The sequence below is a fragment of the Vespa velutina genome, chromosome 4 (genome assembly GCF_912470025.1).
Source record: "Vespa velutina chromosome 4, iVesVel2.1, whole genome shotgun sequence".
NCBI lineage: Eukaryota > Metazoa > Arthropoda > Insecta > Hymenoptera > Vespidae > Vespa > Vespa velutina.
The window spans coordinates 3,719,032-3,739,995 of NC_062191.1; the positions used below are offsets into that span (position 1 = coordinate 3,719,032).

The window sequence follows — 20,964 nt, forward strand, 5'->3', positions numbered from 1 at the left end:
TTATTTTTACTATATAGAAATAAATGTTTTGCAAAATAATTCGACTGTTAGATTACGCGTAAAGTATGTATACCCAAACATAAGTTTATACATCGATACGATAGTCGCATGATTGGAACAATGATTCCCTATTACGCTTGTAGTTTATATTTTCTCCATACCTGTCGCTGAAGTCACACGTGCTTCAAAGAATATAGATGAGTGAACAATCTTAAAAAAAAAAAAAAAAAAAAAAAAAAAATATAAGGCTCGATACACACTTTCGATCCGTTCATGATAAGATCGAATCACGATCGATTCGATCAAATATTATTTTATATTGTTTTATATCGTACATATTAAACAATTTTCAGTAACGATCCAATCATACCAATGAGTATCTCTCCAATTAGTATAATATAAAAGAGTAAAATAATATTGGATCGAACCAAGATCGAAACAAGATCAAAAGTAAATAAATCGATATGTATGTATCGAGCCTAAAAGTAATGAAACAATTGAGAATTAATATAATTATTGCGAATAGCATCAGTATCAAAAATAATATGAAAGTATTAATATATATATATGTATACGTAGAAATATAATTACTTATGCCGTTCTTCATGATTTTCATTTTTATTTTTTACGAGCACAATTCATCTTTATCATTTTTATTATTATTACTTTAAATGATTATTATTATATATCGTAACTATACATCTGTTTTTTTATTTATAACAAAATATCTTAGTATTTATCTTAAGAATATTTTTACATTTTGAAATATCTACGTAAATCCTTTTACAATAATAAAAAAAAATTAAACATTTTTAAAGATAATGCATTATGTTCCAAATTGCATAAATATAGTACGAACAAATACAAAAACAACAAGGTGTGATTTTAAATGTATCCTGTTAATGTATATTTACTCTATTATATTCTTCATAAAAAAAAAGAAAAAAAAAAAAAATGAAAAAAAAGTACTGTCAGTAGCAAATATTTAATATAGATAAATTACTTTTAACATTACGTATATATGATATACACTTAACATATATATATATATATATATATAAATATAATGATCCAATATACTTTCAAGGCCACTAAACACATGGTTAAAGAAAAGCTATCAACTGCTCAGAGTGGAATGCTTTATAAATTCATATGACGAATTGTTTATTTATATACAATTATTTACTATAAATGCATCAATGGAAGAGTGCACATTATTTAAACATTTTGAAAAAAATTTCTAAAAGAGATTATTACATATATTGGAAATAGTATGAAATGCTTCTTAATGAAAGGTAGAGTAAAATATATACCCTTGATAAATATAATATATCATGTAATATTCTATAAAATGTACAGTCTTCGCTTCCATCAATGCATGGCATGATTAAGTTAAACGCTTGTAAATGCTAAGTTTTTATAAATAATCTTTGAGCCATTAGCAAAGGGAAAATAGAATTCTCTAGATGATATTGAAAACTTGTACGTATGAAGACATTATCACCTTCACTGTACTACTTAGACCCGTGTCAAGATTGTTAGTTTCTCGAAAAATGATGATGGCATTTGTGTATTGATATTTTGTAAATAGTTCATTATATCAACAGTAACGATATCATTTTCCCTTTTTTGCATTTATAATCCTTTAAGCCATTCTGATACTTTGAATTATTTGAAATACGGCTGAAACAAATTAATTCGAATATAAATATTCACATGGATTTATAATCCATAATTATAAAGGTTCATATAAATATTTACCTGACCCACAAACAACAAATATAAAAAGTGCTAATAGCCATGGCCCAACTGGTGATCCTTCGTCTTGTGGTTTCTAATGCATATAATAGATATATATATATATATTTTTTTTTTATTTATATATTATAAATAAATAAATTTTAAATAAAAATAAAATTATCAGAAGTAATAAAAATAAAATTATGCACTCTTAATGTTTCATTTGATTTAGTTTTATTTCCATCAAATTTCTCTAATGAAAGTTTCTTAAACATTGCTACATATGCTTGTCTTACATATGGTAATGACTAAAATAGTATTATTAATATATTAATATTTTTTAATTAATATATATAAAACTGAATAAGTTTAAGTATAATATTTATATGAAATACAATTATGTAGTCAATAGTGAAAACGAGTAAACAATAGACACGATATGTCCATCACAGATGGTATCATTTATAACCTCAATATTTAAAATAGGTAATAAATTTTTCAGGCTATATGTCAAATTTTTAAATACTTTATACTACTATTGATTATTTCATTTAATGAATAAAAAGAGAATAAAAATTAAAGAACAAAAACGATAAACTTACCGATGATTTTGGTACATTTCCACGAAGATTAATATTCTTCGTGGCTTTTTCGTTGGCGATGCGCATTCTCTGTTTTGGTGCCATTTTATAATTTGTTCGTTTACGGAAGAGATTAAATTAAATAACTAATTGAAAATTGTTTCCAACAATTTAGTTGAATAACTTATAAACGAGCAAAACGTCTTTTGAATTCTGTAGACGTGTATGTTGTGTGTCGCAGTTCACTTTAATTTACGCCAGTCGCGTCGACGTGTGCGCCCTGACACGTGAATGGATGAAATTCTACGACAAATCAACGTATTGTGCCACACAGGCACTACTAAGGTCAAATCAGTGACGTGGCTACTTTAAATAAGTCCTTTTAAAAATTGATAAATTTAAAAAATTTATCGCGTTGATATTAATTCGTATAAAATAATAAAACATTATTTAATTACTTTAATACAATTTTCATTTTCAAATAAAAATGACAATCCTTTTGTATTGATAAGATATAAAAATTTTTTTTATATCAGATACTTTTTTCTTATCGAATATGCACTTGATTGTTATATTATTTTATTTTATATAAAATAATTCAGATTATATCGTAGCACAATCGAGGTCACGTGATACAATGATATTAGTAACTTTATCAATACATTTACAACATGAATACTTATGTTATCAATGATAGTTATATTATAACAGAATGATATATAAATGAAATAATGTTATACGTAGAAATTTACTTAAAATTTGTTTATATCTTCTGCGTCTAATAATACATCATCCATCCATTCAAATATCTTCACTGATATACCTCATTCAATAATATTTTATAAACAAAATACAATTTGGTACAATTTCATATTCCAATATTATTAAATATCACGAATGAATTTATTTTCATAGTAATCCTTTTTAATGAAAAAGATGGAAAATTTTTTTTCCTTAAGAACTTACTATTGCACCATACTATTATCTATTATTCAAGCAGTAACATAAACATTTTTAGCAGAAAATTGCGTAATACAAGTGTGTTATAAAATTCTTAAAGTAGCAGCCATGACAACTTCATATATATATATATATATATATATATATATATATATATATATATATATATATATATCGGTTGTTTCATTATGTCTATTTATCCATATATAAATTAAGATAATCTTAGCAATTGTTTATTATGTACTAATGTATAACTAAAAAATTCGTTTCACTCATACATTTTATCAAAGCTGTTTCTTAAAGTGCAATTGATTTTTATAACATATAAATGTGATAACAAATAATATATTAGCATTTTATTAGTCGCTAAAAACAATTTTTATTTTCAACAGTATTACTGCACTTGTTAATGTAATTGCGTTAAAAAAAATGTCATGTCTAGGAAGCAGGTTAGTTTATACTGGAAAATGTTTTATATATTATTAGAACATTTATTAGGGCATTATTATTTTTCGTCTCTCCACGATGTTTTAAATTATATATATATATATATTGCTATAACAAGGAATAAAATACCTTATAGAAAATATTTTTAATGCACGAAACAACAAAATTATGTTGTGCAGAATGGAAGTACATAAATTGTATAAACAAATTGAACTTACAATGTTTTGAATATAACCAGATTGAAATATTTTTATCTACACAATTTTTAAAACCAATTTTATTTATATGACATGAATTTAGTGTGATCATGATTTCAAGATTTATAATCATATAGTTACTGAATATTCATGATCATTGCCATACCAATAATATTTCGCGAACTGTTCTCGATTTGAATGCGAACCTACTATTTATGACAATAAATTACACGTGTTTAATTATCAAACATTATTTCGTTGTAATTATTAATATATATATATATGGTGATACTTAAAAAATTAATATACTCCTTAGAAAGATAGACAATATATATATTTTTATAATCAAACTGAAAATACTGTCTTGTAAAGACACATCACACGTTCGCAAATGTTCGTCACCGAGAGCAGTACGCCGTACGAATAAAGTTCCTACTTTATTCCACAGTACATAAGTTTCACTAAAACTGCATTAGTCTATCTTGACTATGGAGTAGATTTTTCGTACAAACGTACTAGTACCCATATAACCAACTGTACCACACATAATACCTAAGACCAGACTGAATAGTGCCATATAGCCAAAGTAAAATGCTGTTTGGAAGAGACCATACATTCTAAAAAAAAGAAAAAAAGAAAGAAAGAAAAAACAAATAAAAAAAGCAAAAATACATGATTATATTATGTAATTACAAATAGAAATATATTGACTTAGTAAATATGAAAGTATCTACTTACTTAGTCTTGAAGAAAAAGTAATAAAATGAATAAATGTACACATATCCCGCTGTTGAAGCTGCTGCAAGGAAACTTGTCCATTGCCTGAAATGAAATATACTTTATGAATAAATACAAGTACACATTATATATATTACATAAAAAGATCATAAATACCATCGGTAATCTTCAGCATTCAATAAGAAATATGTACATACAATAGTCACACAGACTGTCACTATCATGAGGATAATAAACACTAGTAACATAAAACCATAAACATAATAAATTTTATATGCCCAGAATGAGGTAAAAATAAAATACATTTCAATGAAAATAGATCCAAATGGTAAGATTCCACCAAGCATTATTATAACCAATGGTTCCATGAACCATTTTTTTTCTGGTATTGGTCTTGGAACTGCATTTACTCTGCATGGAGCATCAGGTGTTCCAGCAAGATTACGGCCCAAAATAGTGCCTACCAATGTAAGAGGTAAAATAACAAATATACAAATACATGTCACTGCCACCTATGAAAACAATATTGAGTTGTATTAAAAGATTGATATCTATAATAAAATACTAGATCATATTCATAAAAGATACTTACCATTGAACCAAAAGGAATAGCTCTACTAGCATGATAATACATGGCAATAAAATTAATGAAAAATGCAGTTCCACAAACCATAATGGGTAACATAAAGGCGCTAAGGATCATTTGTTTGATCCAAACACGTCCACCCATTCGTGCATACAAACCACCACCTGCATAACCATTTATAGATGAGGTGGCTGCATAAGCAAATATTGCAGTTGATAGCATAGAACCTCGTTCTGTATAAAGTTCTCCAAGAATAGCAAAAATAATTACACTGAGAACAACAACAGTAACCTGTAATGCAAATTTACAAAATTATCTATTTATTCTTATTTCCAGATAATTAATATAAAAATTGTTTTATTAAAGGTACTTGATATCCAGTTCCTATGAGAGCTGAAAATAACATTGCATGACTAGCTGGGCGAAAAACATCCCCATGCACTTGCTTCCATCCATATTCATCTCCCAAATCTCGCTCCATATCATCCATTTCTTCATCTTTGCTATACCTTGCATAATCCTTTCTCAAAGTCCGCATTAATATCATGGATACAAGTCCAACAAGGAAAATAACCATCATAAAACTATTAAAGATACTGAACCAATGAATCTAAATTAAAAAAAAAAAAAAATAATAAATAAATAAAAAAGAAGAAAAAGAAAAAGAAAAGAAAATAATCTTATAAAATCAATCATGTAAAAAATAATATATAAAAATGTAAAATCTTACTCTGTGTTGAAAGAAACTAGCATCCAGGTACTTATCAAATCTATCAGCAAATTTAATATTGCTCTTTTTCCAGTTAACTTCATAACTGAAAGATATTTGAGCACCTTGTACAAGTTTAACTTTGTTATCGCTTGTTAAATTGACATCGACTATTTGTTTACCATTATATCCTATATCAAATTTTTTGTGCGTCCATATATAATATGAAACTACCCCATTATTTTCATCTGGTTCACCTACAACACCTGTCGAATAAATTAAACGATAAATAATATATTAAACATAATTTAATAATAGATTATATTAAATATTTCAACTTTTTTACCCCAAATTGGTAAGTCATCAATGTACATTTGGTACCAATATTGACTTTTAACAGCATATACAAAAGCCTTCAAACTTTCTTCTGGCAAATTTATTTGACAATATTCTGTTTTAGAGATATCCGCTAAAATCAATTTAAATTTATTATAATGATTTAGTTAACAAATTATTCTAACGTGTTTAAATATAGTCTCTTGTAAAACTTGTAAAACATGGTTACCTTTGAATTCGATATCTAATCCACTAAACTTTAATTCAATACCCTGAAGTGCTTCGGACAAGGTTTCATGATGATGGTTAATAACATCTTTCATACCCATACAAAATGGTAAAGAATAATAAGAGTATGTCTCTTGTCTGTTATGGTATGGTCCGACCGTACTCATCCATAGTACAACCTCATCATTGTCTTCATACTAAGATTATAGATGATATATTATGAAGTTATATATACATATATATATATATATATATATATATATAGATTTGATAAGTTAAGAAATATTTTTATAGTATATATAAAAAATAGAACGAATTGATACTAATGAAACAATTATCAAGATTGTAAGTGGCATGTATTTAGTAAAACATTAAGAGAATTAAAATTTATAATATCTAGATATTAATATCGTTAAAATGGAATTCGGCATTTATAACTTATACTCACGATGTGATTGTGCTCATCTGTGTGAACGAAAGGTAAGAGGCTAAGCACCAAAAAGTGGAGAAGTAATTGTGCCCGACACATCTTCATTGTGACGGGAAGGCGCACTAGGCGCCTTATGCAAGCATGCAAAGAATATTAAAAAAAATTCGACGATAAATGTACCCCATAGATTTAATAAATATGATCAATGCAGTAGAAACATCGGCTGAGCGGACACGTATATATATACATATATATATATATAAAGAAATAATATAAAATACTTTATGATGCACACACGCTGCAGCCAGAATGGTATGCTTAGAACGTATCGTGTACTTTTTTGATCCGGTGCCACGTCAGATGGCTCTTGCATCAAATATAACGGCGACAACCTAAAGCTTTCAATTTTATTCTCAAGCTAGATGATTGGTTTTATCAAATCTTTATCATGATTCGATGTAATATCATAAAACTTGATTGGTTCACAGCTTTAATGTAGTTTTCTTCGAATTACATTTTCAAATGATTTTCAATCAATTAATTTAATAGTTTCATTATAAAATATAAATGAAATATAATATTATTTCAAATATAGAGCGATAACAATTTATTAAAACTTATATTGGGAGAAAAATTGTTTTGTAATATAATGTAATTTACATAGAATTAAAACATGGTTAAAAAAATTCTGAAAAAACAATTTTCAAAAATTACAATAAATTATAAATTTTACTAAAAAATCATGGAGATAAATGTATTTATTTTCATGATTTGTCACAATAATATTAGAGAATATTTGATAAGGATTGCTTTCTTATTACTATTCTTCAGGCCATGGTTTTCCAATACCCTGAGATGCACCCATTCTAGATGGATCTTGACTGGGATAATGTATTGGCGTTGTGCCTGGTGGAAAAATGGGAGTTGCAGCTGCTGCAGCAGCAGCAGCAGCCATTTGAGGTGGAAACATGAATTGTGGTGCTACCGGTGGCGGTGGTATCATCATTGGTGGTATCATACCAGGTGTTGTTTGCAGATTAAAGAAATTATTCCCCATGCTTTCCGGCGGAGGTGGTAAAGCACCAGGTAAACCAGGCACTGGTTCCAATATTTCTCTAGTTGCTTCTGCTGCAGAAATAGTTTGTCTGCCTTGAGAGCGTCCCCATTTTATAGTTAATCTTCTTCCACCTAATATTAATTTATTGAATGTTCTTTCTGCTGCTGCTTCAGCTGCACTTCTTTGTGTGTATTGAATAAAGGCACACTGTTGTCGTGGGACCATAGTTACAGAACGTATTTCACCATATTGGTAGAAATGGTCCCGTAATTGTTTCTCTGTTAAAACATCACCCAAGTTTCCAATGTACAAAGTGGTTATAGATTTATCCTCTGGCGGATCTAATTTAGGCATTGCTGCTGCTCTTCGCATTAATTTATCTGCCACAGGATCATTAACTCCATAATAGCGATCTTTGATGTTTTGATCTGCTAATGGATCATCTGGATCTGTTGGTTTTTCATGACGATAAGGACACTCTTCTCCTCTTTTACATTCACCTTTTACCCAAAATGAACAAATATGTGGCCTGTTCCTTTTATAATATGGACTTGTTCTAGCCAGTTTCATTAATAAATCACTAGCTGCAGCAGATTTACCAACAGCTCCAGCTGGTGTTGTAGCATCTATTTTTCCTATTTCATTATCTATGTTTTGTACATAGTATTCTTTGTTTACATCAGACCGAGGTAAGTCATCCTTTATCTTTAATGCAGCATCGCGTACTTGAATAGGCAATCCATATTCTAAATCAAGTAAACATGTTTGACACACATTTTTAAGTCGACTGCAAGTTTGACAAACTTCAGTCTTTTTAAATCGCATTCTTGCTCCTGGACACCATCTAAATACTGTAAATGGACGCATGCAGATTTTACATTCTTTCCCATATTTTTCTTTGGTCTGGAAAAAAAAAGAAAAAGAAAAACAATTCAATAAAACATATTTTATATACGCTATATAAAGATAATAACATAAGATATGATAAATAAAATAGAAAGAATAAAATATAACCTAATTGATTATTTCCAAATATAAAAAATAATTAACAATTACCATCCGAATATATGGATTATCTCCTAAACAAGTTTGACACAATATGGGAAATTCCTGAAAGCAAAAAATAAAATTAATAATAATTATTTAATAATATTTCGATTACTATAAAAATTATTCCTTTTTGATCATTTACTATTAATACGTTTCATTAAACTTACCGCATCTTCCCAATTTTGTCTATTATATGTATTCGTGGTTTTTGAGGTTGCCATTTTATACTACCTTAATATATTATCTTAAACAAATAATGTAATAATTTTTATATGTTGTGAAAACGAACAAATCACAAAACACACTCTTCGTGTAACTGTGATTCACTGGAATGTGTACGGTTATATATGATCAGTGTCACCAATCTTCTAAAAAAAAAAAAAAAAAAAAAAAAAGAACAAGTAACATTTTGAAGTTGATGGCGCTTTGATCGGTAAAAGACTCGTGTTAGTGTTTCCCCTTGAAAAGCAGTTGAAAGAAGTAGCGACGCAGAAGTCGGTGGTGTGAATTTGTTAAAATGGCCACGTCCGATTCCAAAGCACCTTTAAGAACAGTAAAAAGAGTGCAATTTGGCATTCTTTCTCCAGATGAAATAGTAAGTATATTTTTTATTGTGATAAAGAATATCTTAAGAAATATTATTTTACTCGTGCAAAATATAATAATACGATAACATGACGACATTATACCGTTGCTTGGTGTACTTACATTACATTACTTCTAATCAGTAATGATTGGAAAACTTATTTTAAGAATTAGTTGTCGGTTAAAATTTTGATAAAAATAATAATATTTTTCATCAATAAGAATGACGATTAAAAGTGATTAAAACATAATTAAAAATATATTTTAATATTAATATAGAAATCAATTGAATGACATGGAAATATTATGCTTGTAATTTCACAATTTTTACAAATTATTATTAAATCATATCAATGTACACTTCAATATAAATAATAATTTATTTATATATTATAATAATAAATAATTTTTCTATTTTTATTTTTTTTTAATCTATTATTTTTCTCTTTACAGCGTCGTATGTCAGTTACAGATGGAGGCATACGCTTTCCAGAAACTATGGAAGGAGGTCGACCGAAGCTCGGTGGCCTTATGGATCCAAGACAAGGGGTAATTGATAGAAATTCTCGATGTCAAACATGTGCTGGTAATATGACAGAGTGTCCAGGTCATTTTGGACATATAGATTTGGCCAAACCTGTTTTTCATGTTGGATTTATTACAAAGACAATAAAAATCCTTAGATGTGTATGTTTTTATTGTTCAAAACTGTTAGTCAGTCCAGTAAGTATACTTTGTGATATAATTATTAAGTCCATAATTTCTTTGACCAATTTTTAATATGTGAAATTATATAAATTGTAATATATTTCAATAGCACAATCCAAAAATCAAAGAAATAGTTATGAAGACAAAAGGTCAACCACGTAAACGTCTTACATTTGTATATGATTTGTGCAAAAGTAAAAATATCTGCGAAGGAGGAGATGAAATGGATATCAATAAAGAAAATTCTGAACAACAACCTACAGATAGAAAACCAGGTCATGGAGGTTGTGGTAGGTACCAGCCAAATTTGAGAAGGTCTGGATTAGATGTTACTGCAGAATGGAAACATGTAAATGAAGATTCTCAAGAGAAGAAAATAGTTTTAACTGCTGAAAGGGCGTGGGAAATTTTGAAACACATCACTGATGAAGAATCATTTATTCTTGGTATGGATCCTAAATTTGCAAGACCGGACTGGATGGTAGTTACAGTGTTACCAGTTCCACCATTGTCAGTAAGACCAGCAGTTATCATGTATGGTTCAGCTAAAAATCAAGATGATTTGACACATAAATTAGCAGATATAATCAAATCAAATAATGAATTATTAAGAAATGAACAAGCTGGTGCAGCGGCTCATGTTATATCAGAAAATATAAAAATGTTACAATTTCATGTAGCAACATTAGTAGATAATGACATGCCTGGTATGCCAAGAGCAATGCAAAAATCTGGAAAGCCATTGAAGGCTATAAAAGCAAGGCTAAAAGGAAAAGAGGGAAGAATACGAGGCAACTTGATGGGCAAGCGTGTAGATTTTTCAGCACGTACTGTCATTACACCAGATCCAAATTTAAGAATCGATCAAGTAGGCGTTCCTCGTAGCATTGCTCAAAATTTAACATTTCCAGAAATTGTAACGCCTTTCAATATCGACAAGATGCAGGAGTTAGTAAGACGTGGCAATTCGCAGTATCCTGGTGCGAAGTATATAGTCAGAGATAATGGAGAACGTATAGATTTAAGATTTCATCCAAAACCTTCTGATCTTCATCTACAATGTGGATATAGAGTAGAAAGACATATCAGAGATGGAGATTTGGTTATTTTTAATCGACAGCCAACTCTTCACAAAATGAGTATGATGGGTCATAGAGTTAAAGTTCTCCCATGGAGTACTTTTCGTATGAATTTAAGCTGTACATCACCCTATAATGCCGATTTCGATGGAGACGAAATGAATCTTCATGTTCCACAATCAATGGAGACACGTGCGGAAGTAGAAAATATACATGTTACTCCTCGTCAAATTATTACTCCTCAAGCAAATAAACCAGTTATGGGTATTGTACAAGATACTTTAACTGCTGTGAGGAAAATGACAAAAAGAGACGTTTTTATAGAAAAAGAACAAATGATGAATATTCTTATGTTTTTACCTAGTTGGGATGGCAAAATGCCTCAACCATGTATATTGAAACCAAAACCTCTTTGGACTGGGAAACAAATTTTTTCCTTGATCATACCAGGAAATGTAAATATGATAAGAACACACAGCACACATCCAGATGAAGAAGATGATGGACCATATAAATGGATATCGCCTGGTGATACGAAAGTTATGGTAGAACATGGAGAATTAGTTATGGGTATTCTTTGTAAGAAGACTTTAGGTACATCAGCAGGATCCTTACTTCATATTTGTATGCTGGAATTAGGCCATGAAGTATGTGGACGTTTTTATGGAAATATTCAGACTGTGATCAACAATTGGTTATTATTAGAAGGTCATTCAATTGGTATTGGTGATACTATTGCTGATCCACAGACATACTTAGAAATCCAAAAAGCTATCAAGAAAGCCAAAGAAGACGTGATAGAAGTTATTCAAAAAGCTCATAATATGGAATTAGAGCCTACACCTGGTAACACCTTGAGGCAAACATTCGAAAATCAAGTAAACAGAATTTTGAATGACGCCCGTGATAAAACTGGTGGCTCTGCTAAAAAATCTTTGACTGAATATAACAATTTAAAAGCTATGGTCGTATCAGGTTCAAAAGGATCAAATATTAATATTTCCCAAGTTATTGCTTGTGTAGGACAACAAAACGTTGAAGGTAAAAGAATACCTTTCGGTTTTCGTAAAAGAACTTTGCCGCATTTTATCAAGGACGATTATGGTCCTGAGTCTAGAGGATTTGTTGAGAATTCATACTTAGCCGGTCTTACACCATCCGAGTTCTATTTCCATGCTATGGGCGGTCGTGAAGGTCTTATTGATACTGCTGTCAAAACTGCAGAAACAGGATATATTCAGCGTCGTTTGATCAAAGCTATGGAGTCCGTAATGGTTCATTATGATGGAACTGTAAGAAATTCTGTTGGGCAACTTATTCAATTACGTTATGGTGAGGATGGTTTATGCGGTGAAACGGTCGAGTTTCAAAACTTACCTACTATTAAACTCAGCAATAAAGCATTTGAAAAGAAGTTTAAATTTGATCCAACCAACGAACGATATCTGAGACGTATATTTAATGAAGATATTGTCCGTGAAATGATGGGATCGGGTGAAGTAATTTCCGAATTAGAAAGAGAATGGGAACAACTTAATAGAGATAGAGCTGTTCTTCGTGAAATTTTTCCTAGCGGAGAATCCAAAGTTGTACTCCCATGTAATTTACAGAGAATGATTTGGAATGTCCAAAAAATTTTCCACATCAATAAAAGAGCTCCTACTGATCTCAGTCCTATGAGAGTCATACAAGGTTTATACAATAATATTTATAATTATATTTTTTCAATATTGCAAAATTAAAATATACTTAATCTCTGATTCATTTTCTTTTTTTAGGTGTAAAAGATCTTTTAGAGAAATGTATAATTGTAGCTGGAGATGATAGATTAAGTAAACAAGCTAATGAAAATGCAACATTGTTATTCCAATGTTTAGTGAGATCAACTCTATGTACAAAATGTGTATCTGAAGAATTCAGACTTTCCAGTGAAGCTTTTGAATGGCTTATTGGAGAAATTGAAACTAGATTCCAACAAGCACAAGTATGATGAATGAAATATAAATTAAATATCTATGAATTATACAGATCGATTATTACAGTTATGCTTATAAATTATTTTAATTGAATTTTTTAGGTGTCACCAGGTGAAATGGTAGGTGCATTAGCTGCACAATCTCTTGGTGAACCTGCAACACAGATGACACTCAATACTTTCCACTTCGCCGGTGTCTCGTCGAAGAACGTAACTCTTGGTGTACCCAGATTGAAAGAAATTATTAACATTAGCAAAAAACCAAAAGCACCTTCATTGACAGTATTTTTAACTGGTGCTGCTGCCAGGGATGCTGAAAAAGCGAAAAATGTTCTCTGTCGTCTTGAACATACTACGTTACGAAAAGTAACTGCCAATACCGCGATTTATTATGATCCTGATCCACAAAATACTGTTATTGCTGAAGATCAAGAGTTTGTCAATGTATACTACGAAATGCCGGACTTCGATCCAACAAAAATATCACCTTGGTTGTTACGTATTGAATTGGATAGAAAAAGGATGACGGATAAAAAATTGACCATGGAACAGATTGCAGAAAAAATTAATGCAGGTTTTGGAGATGATTTGAATTGTATATTCAATGATGATAATGCAGAAAAATTGGTCTTACGAATTAGGATTATGAATAGTGATGACAATAAATTCCAAGATACAGAAGAAGAAACTGTGGATAAAATGGAAGATGATATGTTCCTTCGGTGTATAGAAGCTAATATGCTTAGTGACATGACTTTACAAGTATGTTTAAAATTTTTAATTTTATAATATATCAATGATTATATATAATATATTGATTAATGATTAATGTCAAATATATTTTCAGGGTATCGAAGCTATTGGTAAAGTATACATGCATTTACCGCAAACTGATTCGAAAAAGCGAATTGTTATAACGGAGACAGGTGAATTTAAAGCGATAGCAGAATGGTTACTTGAAACTGATGGAACAAGTTTAATGAAAGTGTTAAGTGAAAGAGACGTTGATCCAGTTCGAACGTTCAGCAATGACATTTGCGAAATATTCCAAGTATTAGGTATAGAAGCTGTACGAAAGTCTGTCGAAAAAGAAATGAATGCTGTATTACAATTCTATGGTCTTTATGTAAATTATCGACATCTCGCTTTACTTTGTGACGTTATGACTGCTAAAGGTCATTTAATGGCTATAACTCGTCATGGAATCAACAGACAGGATACCGGAGCATTAATGAGGTTTGTAATCCATATGTTGCCTTATTTAAGATAAAAGAAGAAAATAAAAAATTTATTATTCCATTATTATAGATGTTCTTTCGAAGAAACGGTCGACGTTCTATTGGACGCTGCTTCGCATGCTGAAGTTGATCCTATGAGAGGAGTGTCAGAAAATATTATTATGGGTCAACTGCCACGTATAGGAACTGGTAAGAAACAATTTAATGGATACAATAATTGACAATTGAATACTACAATAATATTGATCAAATTAAATCTCAAGATGTATTATCAAAAATAGGAAAGATATATTTTTAATTCGTTCGTGTCCCATAGGTTGCTTCGATTTACTACTCGATGCAGAGAAATGTAAAGCTGGAATTGAAATACCAATGGCGGTAGGTGCTGGTGTAATGGGAACTGCCGGTATGTTCTTTGGTAGTGTTGCGACTCCGAGTATGAGTCCTCAGATGACACCGTGGATGGGAGCTACTCCTGGTTATGGTGCATCGAGTATGTCGCCCGGTACGTTTTCATATTCGTATTTAATGAAATATTTAACAATTGTTAATAAAGCACAGATTTTACATGAAATAATTTATGTATAGCTTTGGGCAGCGGGATGACACCAGGAGGTGCTTGTTTCTCACCATCGGGAGCATCCGATGCTTCGGGATTGTCTCCAGCATATTCCGCCTATTCTCCACAACCAGGAAGTCCTGGAAGTCCAGGACCAAGTATGAGTCCTTATCCAATGTCACCAGCCGGCGGTGCTTCGCCAAGTTACTCGCCTACGTCACCAGCTTATTTGCCAACATCACCCAGTATGACACCGTCGAGTCCGAATTATTCACCCACCAGTCCAACATATTCGCCAACTAGTCCGAACTATTCACCAACGTCACCAAGTTATTCACCTACCAGCCCAAGTTATTCACCAACAAGTCCAAGTTATTCGCCGACTTCGCCGAGCTATTCGCCAACATCACCAAGTTATTCACCAACAAGTCCAAGTTATTCGCCAACTTCACCGAGCTATTCACCAACGTCACCAAGTTATTCACCTACCAGTCCAAGTTATTCGCCGACTTCGCCGAGCTATTCGCCAACAAGCCCAAGTTACTCCCCAACAAGTCCAAGTTATTCTCCAACAAGTCCAAGTTACTCGCCGACAAGTCCAAGCTATTCGCCAACAAGTCCCAGTTATTCGCCAACCAGTCCAAGCTATTCACCTAGTTCACCTAATTACACACCAGCCTCACCGTCTTATTCGCCTACCAGTCCAAGTTATTCACCTAGTTCACCTCAATATTCACCGGCTAGTCCAAGTTATTCTCCAAGTAGTCCAAAATATTCACCAACAAGTCCGAGTTACTCGCCTACTTCACCTTCCTTTGCTGGAACGTCACCACAATATACTCCAGCGAGTCCAACATATTCTCCTACAAGTCCAACTTATTCGCCGACAAGTCCATCGTATTCTCCAAGTTCACCACAGCACACGGCTACTGGTAGTACAAGATATTCACCCAGCAGTCCGAATTACTCGCCGACGAGTCCTACGTATTCGCCAACGAGTCCTCAATATTCACCTTCGAGTACGAAATATTCGCCTACAAGTCCTACTTATACTCCAACGAGTCCTAGTTATTCGCCAACAAGTCCAACGTACTCGCCTCCGGTACCTGGTTACTCTCCTACGAGTCCAACTTATTCACCGGCATCACCCGCTTACGAAACGGACGATTAAAGCGCAACCTATCTTTAATTTGTTAGCTTTAAATATTCATTGTAAGATAAGAATGTGTAAGATTACTTGTAATTATAACGTTCATATTGTTGCTCTTAAATTTTTTTTTTTTTTTTTTTTTTTTTTTTTTTTTTTTTTCTTTTTGTTCATTTTTTTTTATTTTATTCATATATTTTATTTTATTTTATTTCATATATAATAATGAATGTATGTGGTTATTATCCATTCAAAAGTATTGGACTCTATCTATCGAAAAGCCTTTTGTATTTGACATGAATATTAACATGTTTAAGTAATACATCGACTTTGGATTATTCAAAGGGCTTATGTCGCATAGAAAGCACGCATACATGACCGAGAATAGAGAGAAAGTTGTAGGTCTTCTTGCAATGTTCTCACAGTCGCCGTGACCACGACTTGCGTTCGATAGGAGGATGTATCAAGTTACTTGTTGTTAACATGCATGAAGGAAACTGGTTCGTATTCTCTTTCATAGTGATGTCGAAGCCAGTGCAAATGGTTTCTCATCATGATTCACGAAAGTGTACCTCTTATTTTTAAAGACGTTAATTCAGATCTTTCTTTATTTTTCTCTACTTTATGTATTATTGATATATTTGGTGTTTTTCCAATCATCGCTTTGCCAAGTGCTATCATTCAGTGCGGTGAGTTATTAATTTTTTTTTGAAAAAACCCGTTTCCTCTTGCACGATATCTTCTCGTAGTTGACAAATGAAAAATTAAAATTTTGTGATTGCGGTTGAGCGAAGTGATTTAAAACTGTTTAAAAAACAAATACATTCGCTAAATCGCGTGTGTTTAAGTATTTCTTTTTTTTTGTTTTTTTCTTTTTCTTTTTCTTTTTTTTTTCTTTTTTTTTTTCTTTTTAAATTAAAATAAGAATTTAATATAAATGTATTATATACGCGGTGTAACAGAGAAAAATAATATTTTGACAAAAAATAAAAAAAAAAGAAAAAAAACAAAATAGTAATAACAATAATAATAATAATAATAATAATAATAATAATAATAATAATAATAATCTTGTTAGACATTTAAAGAAAGTTATGTATAAATTTACGTTTTATGCGTTTATAAATGCGACCTGAAAAAATAAACCAATTGATGCGATTATGCGGATATACTCGGTTGTTTTTTAAGTACATATATATTTACACTAGGATAGTTTGAAAAATTCGTGGCTATTTTTCACTTTAAGAATGAAATTTATATATTAAAAAAAAAAAAATAAAAAAATAAAAAACAAAGAAAAAAAATACGAAAAAGAACAGAAAAGCTGCAAATTTTGTAAATTGCCCTCGTATGCAGAGATATATACATAGATAATACTTTTTAAGCAAGTGATTTCACTCGATCGTGTATTTTAATGATCTCGACGGGTTAATTGATACATATAAAAAACAAAGCATGAAATGATTTTAGGATTATTTGGAATTCCTTTGGTACTCATTGTTTTTGGATTACAAATATACACAGCTGCACTTCTTGGAAAATCATGGATCATAGCTACGAATTTGGATCCGTTGATCTCTCGAAAAAATCGGTAGGATTCTGATGCAAAAAATTTTTATACAAAATTAATTAACATAAAAATTTTTTTATTCTCAAATATATGTATTTAATTGTCAGAAAAATTGGTTCCCCAAATTCAATATTTGACTTACTCTTAGGTATCCTTTAGCAGCAGTAACCGAATTAACACTGGGTCCACGAGCACGAACTATTGTAACTTTTATTTTGGATCTTACAATTTTTGGTTGTGGAATACCCAATTTATTGGTCGGTAGGTCAATTACATGAAAAAAGGAAAAAAAACTGAACTATATAAAATCTATATAAATATAGCTATATAGATAAATACGAAAAAACCAGAAAATAAAAAAAAAAAAATAAAAACGCATACAGGTATAAAAAATTGCGTAAATTGATAGAACATATTAAATTTATACATTATACTTTTCTTACGTTTATTATAATTTAAGAAATATATTGTACAATATTATATTGTGATTTATAATACGCACGTTAATAAAATAAAATAAAGAATTTAATATATATATATATATATATCTGTTTACTTATACATATATATATATATATATATATGTATAAGTAAACAAAAATTTGGCTATCTTCTTTAAATAGTATATAAAAAAAAAAATATATATAAAATCGAATATCGAATATAAAAAAAAAAATGTAATATCGAATATAACAAGTTTGTAAAATCGTCTTATTTTATTTTAGCGTCGCAGAATCTACAAATATTTGGAGTTAGAATATCGGATGAACGATTTGATCTTTCTTTTTGTTACTGGTTACTTCTGGTCGGTTTGCTGCTCTGTCCTTTCATGTGGTTAGGAAGCCCACGAGATATGAAGTAATAAGATATTCATGATCATTGATCTTCTCAATTTCTTTTACATTCTATTATAATATATTAACTATATTTTTTTTATACGCTGAAGAAAAATAGAAATTTCTTCGGAACAATTTTCATTTTATATTTGTGATACAAATTTGATAATTTAATCTTGTAATTTTCTTTTTCTTTTTTTATTTTTTTTATTTCGTTTTTATTTTTTGTTTTATTTTTTTTTATTTTATTTTAATGTAAAAAATGTAAAATAATTTTTTTTTTTTTTTTTTTTTTTTTTTTTGTAAATATTATAGATGGTTGACAATGTTTTCGTGTGGTACGATCATTTTTACCGCAACACTGATTTGGTGGTGCATCATCAATGATGATCAAACGATCGATCATTTGCCGATACCAACTTCACCGACTTGGGATAAATTTATATCTGGGTATGTATATGTCTATATATTAATATATGTGTGTGTGTGTGTAATTACATTGTTTATAATTTAGAATATCGATTGCAATTTGATTTAATTATAAATACGAAATCCAATTATAAATTATTATTATTGTTCATATACTTTAATTGTTTTTTACGTTTGATTTCAATTGAATTCTTTGATTTGATTTTGTATCACCATCAATCAGCATAATTATACATATAGTAATTAATTAATTAACTTCAGTTACGGTATGTTGGCCTTTCTATTTGACGTACATCCAACACTGATGACCATTCAAGTTGATATGCACAATCCTCGAGATATTAATAAAGCTATTATATTCTCCTTTATTGGTAAATATCTTATTTCTAATGAAATTAAATTTTATGATTAAAAAACTTATATTATTGAAAATGTATTATATTAATCTTCAAATCTTAATTGTTTCTCTGTTAAGAATTACATTAATCAATTATAATTATAGTCAGTATATTACTTTTTGGAGTAACAACGGGTTTGGCCATGTGGAAATACGAAGGGAATGTAACAGCAAATATTCTTCAAAATGTACCAAAAGGATTTGCAATAAATGGTGCTATTTTATTAGCTGCTCTTCAATTATGTTTATCCAGTGCATTAGGACATTCGGCACTTTTTCAACATCTTGAGGATAAATTTCAAATAGAGAGATGTAAGTAATAGGTGTAATTTTAAATATAAAAGAATTTTGAAAGGAAAAAAAAAAAAAAAAAAAAAGAAAAATTATAACAATTATTATAGATAACATTCATAACTTTGATAATTTACTTTAAATTAAAATTAGACGCATAAAATTTTTAAAATATACTTACAATGATATACTATGTGTACAGTTTTCTTTCTTGTGCTTTATTTAATTATTTATTTTTTCTTTTTTTTTTTTTTTCTTTTCTTCTTTTTTTACAGCATTCGGATGGAAACGTTGTGCCTTACGATCGGCAGTTGTTTTTTTCGGAGTTGCCGTAGGAGAATCAGTTCCGCGCTTCGATATAGTAATGGCTCTGATTGGTGGATCATTAACGGGACCATTGGTTTTCATACTTCCGCCATTGATGTATGCCAGAGCGGTAGCTTTGAAAAATAGAGCGAATAATGTCTCAACGCCGGAAATTTATTCGGCATCTGAAAGACGATTAAGTATGAGCGATGTTAATTTGGATCCAAGAATACATTCGAGATCCATTTATGATGGTTTTTTGGATGTTGCTAAATCCATACCATATAAATATTCGTACGTTTATTATTACGATATGGAAAATGATATTGATGAACGATTGGAGGACGATGAGATCGATGATGAAGAAAATTATTCTAATCTTATAACCTTGAATGAATTTTCATTAATAAGAAGAAATCGTCAAGAAGAGGCCATTCTTATCGACGCTAGTCAACCATCTTTAAGAAATCGTCGAAGACGAGTCCATTTAGCACAATCACCATTTAAATCTCGAGTAATTTGCGATCTTAAAAAGACAATGAATTGGTTTGGTTATTTCATTGTAATTATTGGTATAGGAATCACAATATCGTCTACTTATATTAACATTAAAAATACTATTCGTTATGTACGTTTTACATCGCCATGTATCATTAATGCAAGTGTTGTACAAGATGCTATTTAATTGTATTTCTTTGTGTTCTCTTTTATTTTTTATTTTTATGTACGTAGCATATTACGTTTTTGTATATTATATGTGTAGCGTAAATGAATGTGTATATGCA

At 30.1% G+C, this 20,964-nt stretch overlaps 5 protein-coding genes across 10 annotated transcripts; 2 read left to right on the top strand and 3 right to left on the bottom strand.

Moving 5' to 3' along the window:
* Nucleotides 1–1,136: 1,136 nt before the first annotated feature.
* LOC124948277 (stress-associated endoplasmic reticulum protein 2) lies at nt 1,137–2,611 on the bottom strand. Its single transcript, XM_047491660.1, has 3 exons — nt 2,343–2,611; nt 1,762–1,834; nt 1,137–1,683 (listed from the first exon to the last, which is right to left on the bottom strand). The coding sequence occupies exons 1-3, from the start codon at nt 2,424–2,426 to the stop codon at nt 1,646–1,648; spliced, it is 195 nt and encodes a 64-aa protein (XP_047347616.1). The 5' UTR covers nt 2,427–2,611; the 3' UTR covers nt 1,137–1,645.
* A 1,630-nt stretch (nt 2,612–4,241) lies between these two features.
* On the bottom strand, nt 4,242–7,302 carry LOC124948274 (transmembrane 9 superfamily member 3). Its single transcript, XM_047491651.1, has 9 exons — nt 6,971–7,302; nt 6,524–6,719; nt 6,305–6,427; nt 5,980–6,224; nt 5,620–5,859; nt 5,256–5,540; nt 4,820–5,175; nt 4,664–4,747; nt 4,242–4,542 (listed from the first exon to the last, which is right to left on the bottom strand). The coding sequence occupies exons 1-9, from the start codon at nt 7,055–7,057 to the stop codon at nt 4,398–4,400; spliced, it is 1,761 nt and encodes a 586-aa protein (XP_047347607.1). The 5' UTR covers nt 7,058–7,302; the 3' UTR covers nt 4,242–4,397.
* Nucleotides 7,303–7,425: 123 nt separating this feature from the next.
* On the bottom strand, nt 7,426–9,401 carry LOC124948276 (pre-mRNA-splicing factor RBM22). Its single transcript, XM_047491659.1, has 3 exons — nt 9,227–9,401; nt 9,066–9,119; nt 7,426–8,912 (listed from the first exon to the last, which is right to left on the bottom strand). Exons 1-3 carry the CDS (start codon nt 9,278–9,280, stop codon nt 7,773–7,775), a joined length of 1,248 nt encoding a protein of 415 aa, XP_047347615.1. The 5' UTR covers nt 9,281–9,401; the 3' UTR covers nt 7,426–7,772.
* A 97-nt stretch (nt 9,402–9,498) lies between these two features.
* Nucleotides 9,499–16,512, top strand: LOC124948273 (DNA-directed RNA polymerase II subunit RPB1). The gene is made up of 9 exons (XM_047491650.1): nt 9,499–9,654; nt 10,098–10,367; nt 10,462–13,123; nt 13,210–13,415; nt 13,509–14,168; nt 14,254–14,642; nt 14,715–14,833; nt 14,961–15,149; nt 15,233–16,512. Exons 1-9 carry the CDS (start codon nt 9,577–9,579, stop codon nt 16,372–16,374), a joined length of 5,715 nt encoding a protein of 1,904 aa, XP_047347606.1. The 5' UTR covers nt 9,499–9,576; the 3' UTR covers nt 16,375–16,512.
* Nucleotides 16,513–16,557: 45 nt separating this feature from the next.
* LOC124948275 (amino acid transporter AVT1C) lies at nt 16,558–20,869 on the top strand. Of its 6 annotated transcripts, none has more exons than XM_047491654.1 (9): nt 16,558–16,850; nt 17,023–17,039; nt 17,821–17,941; nt 18,069–18,181; nt 18,646–18,778; nt 19,072–19,206; nt 19,447–19,556; nt 19,688–19,894; nt 20,149–20,869. In XM_047491654.1, exons 1-9 carry the CDS (start codon nt 16,834–16,836, stop codon nt 20,862–20,864), a joined length of 1,569 nt encoding a protein of 522 aa, XP_047347610.1. In that variant the 5' UTR covers nt 16,558–16,833; the 3' UTR covers nt 20,865–20,869. The 6 variants fall into 6 exon arrangements, with proteins under 6 accessions (XP_047347610.1, XP_047347611.1, XP_047347613.1 ...); XM_047491655.1 differs by having other exon boundaries at nt 17,875–17,941; XM_047491657.1 differs by lacking the exon at nt 17,023–17,039 and having other exon boundaries at nt 17,875–17,941.
* The last annotated feature ends 95 nt before the right edge of the window (nt 20,870–20,964 follow it).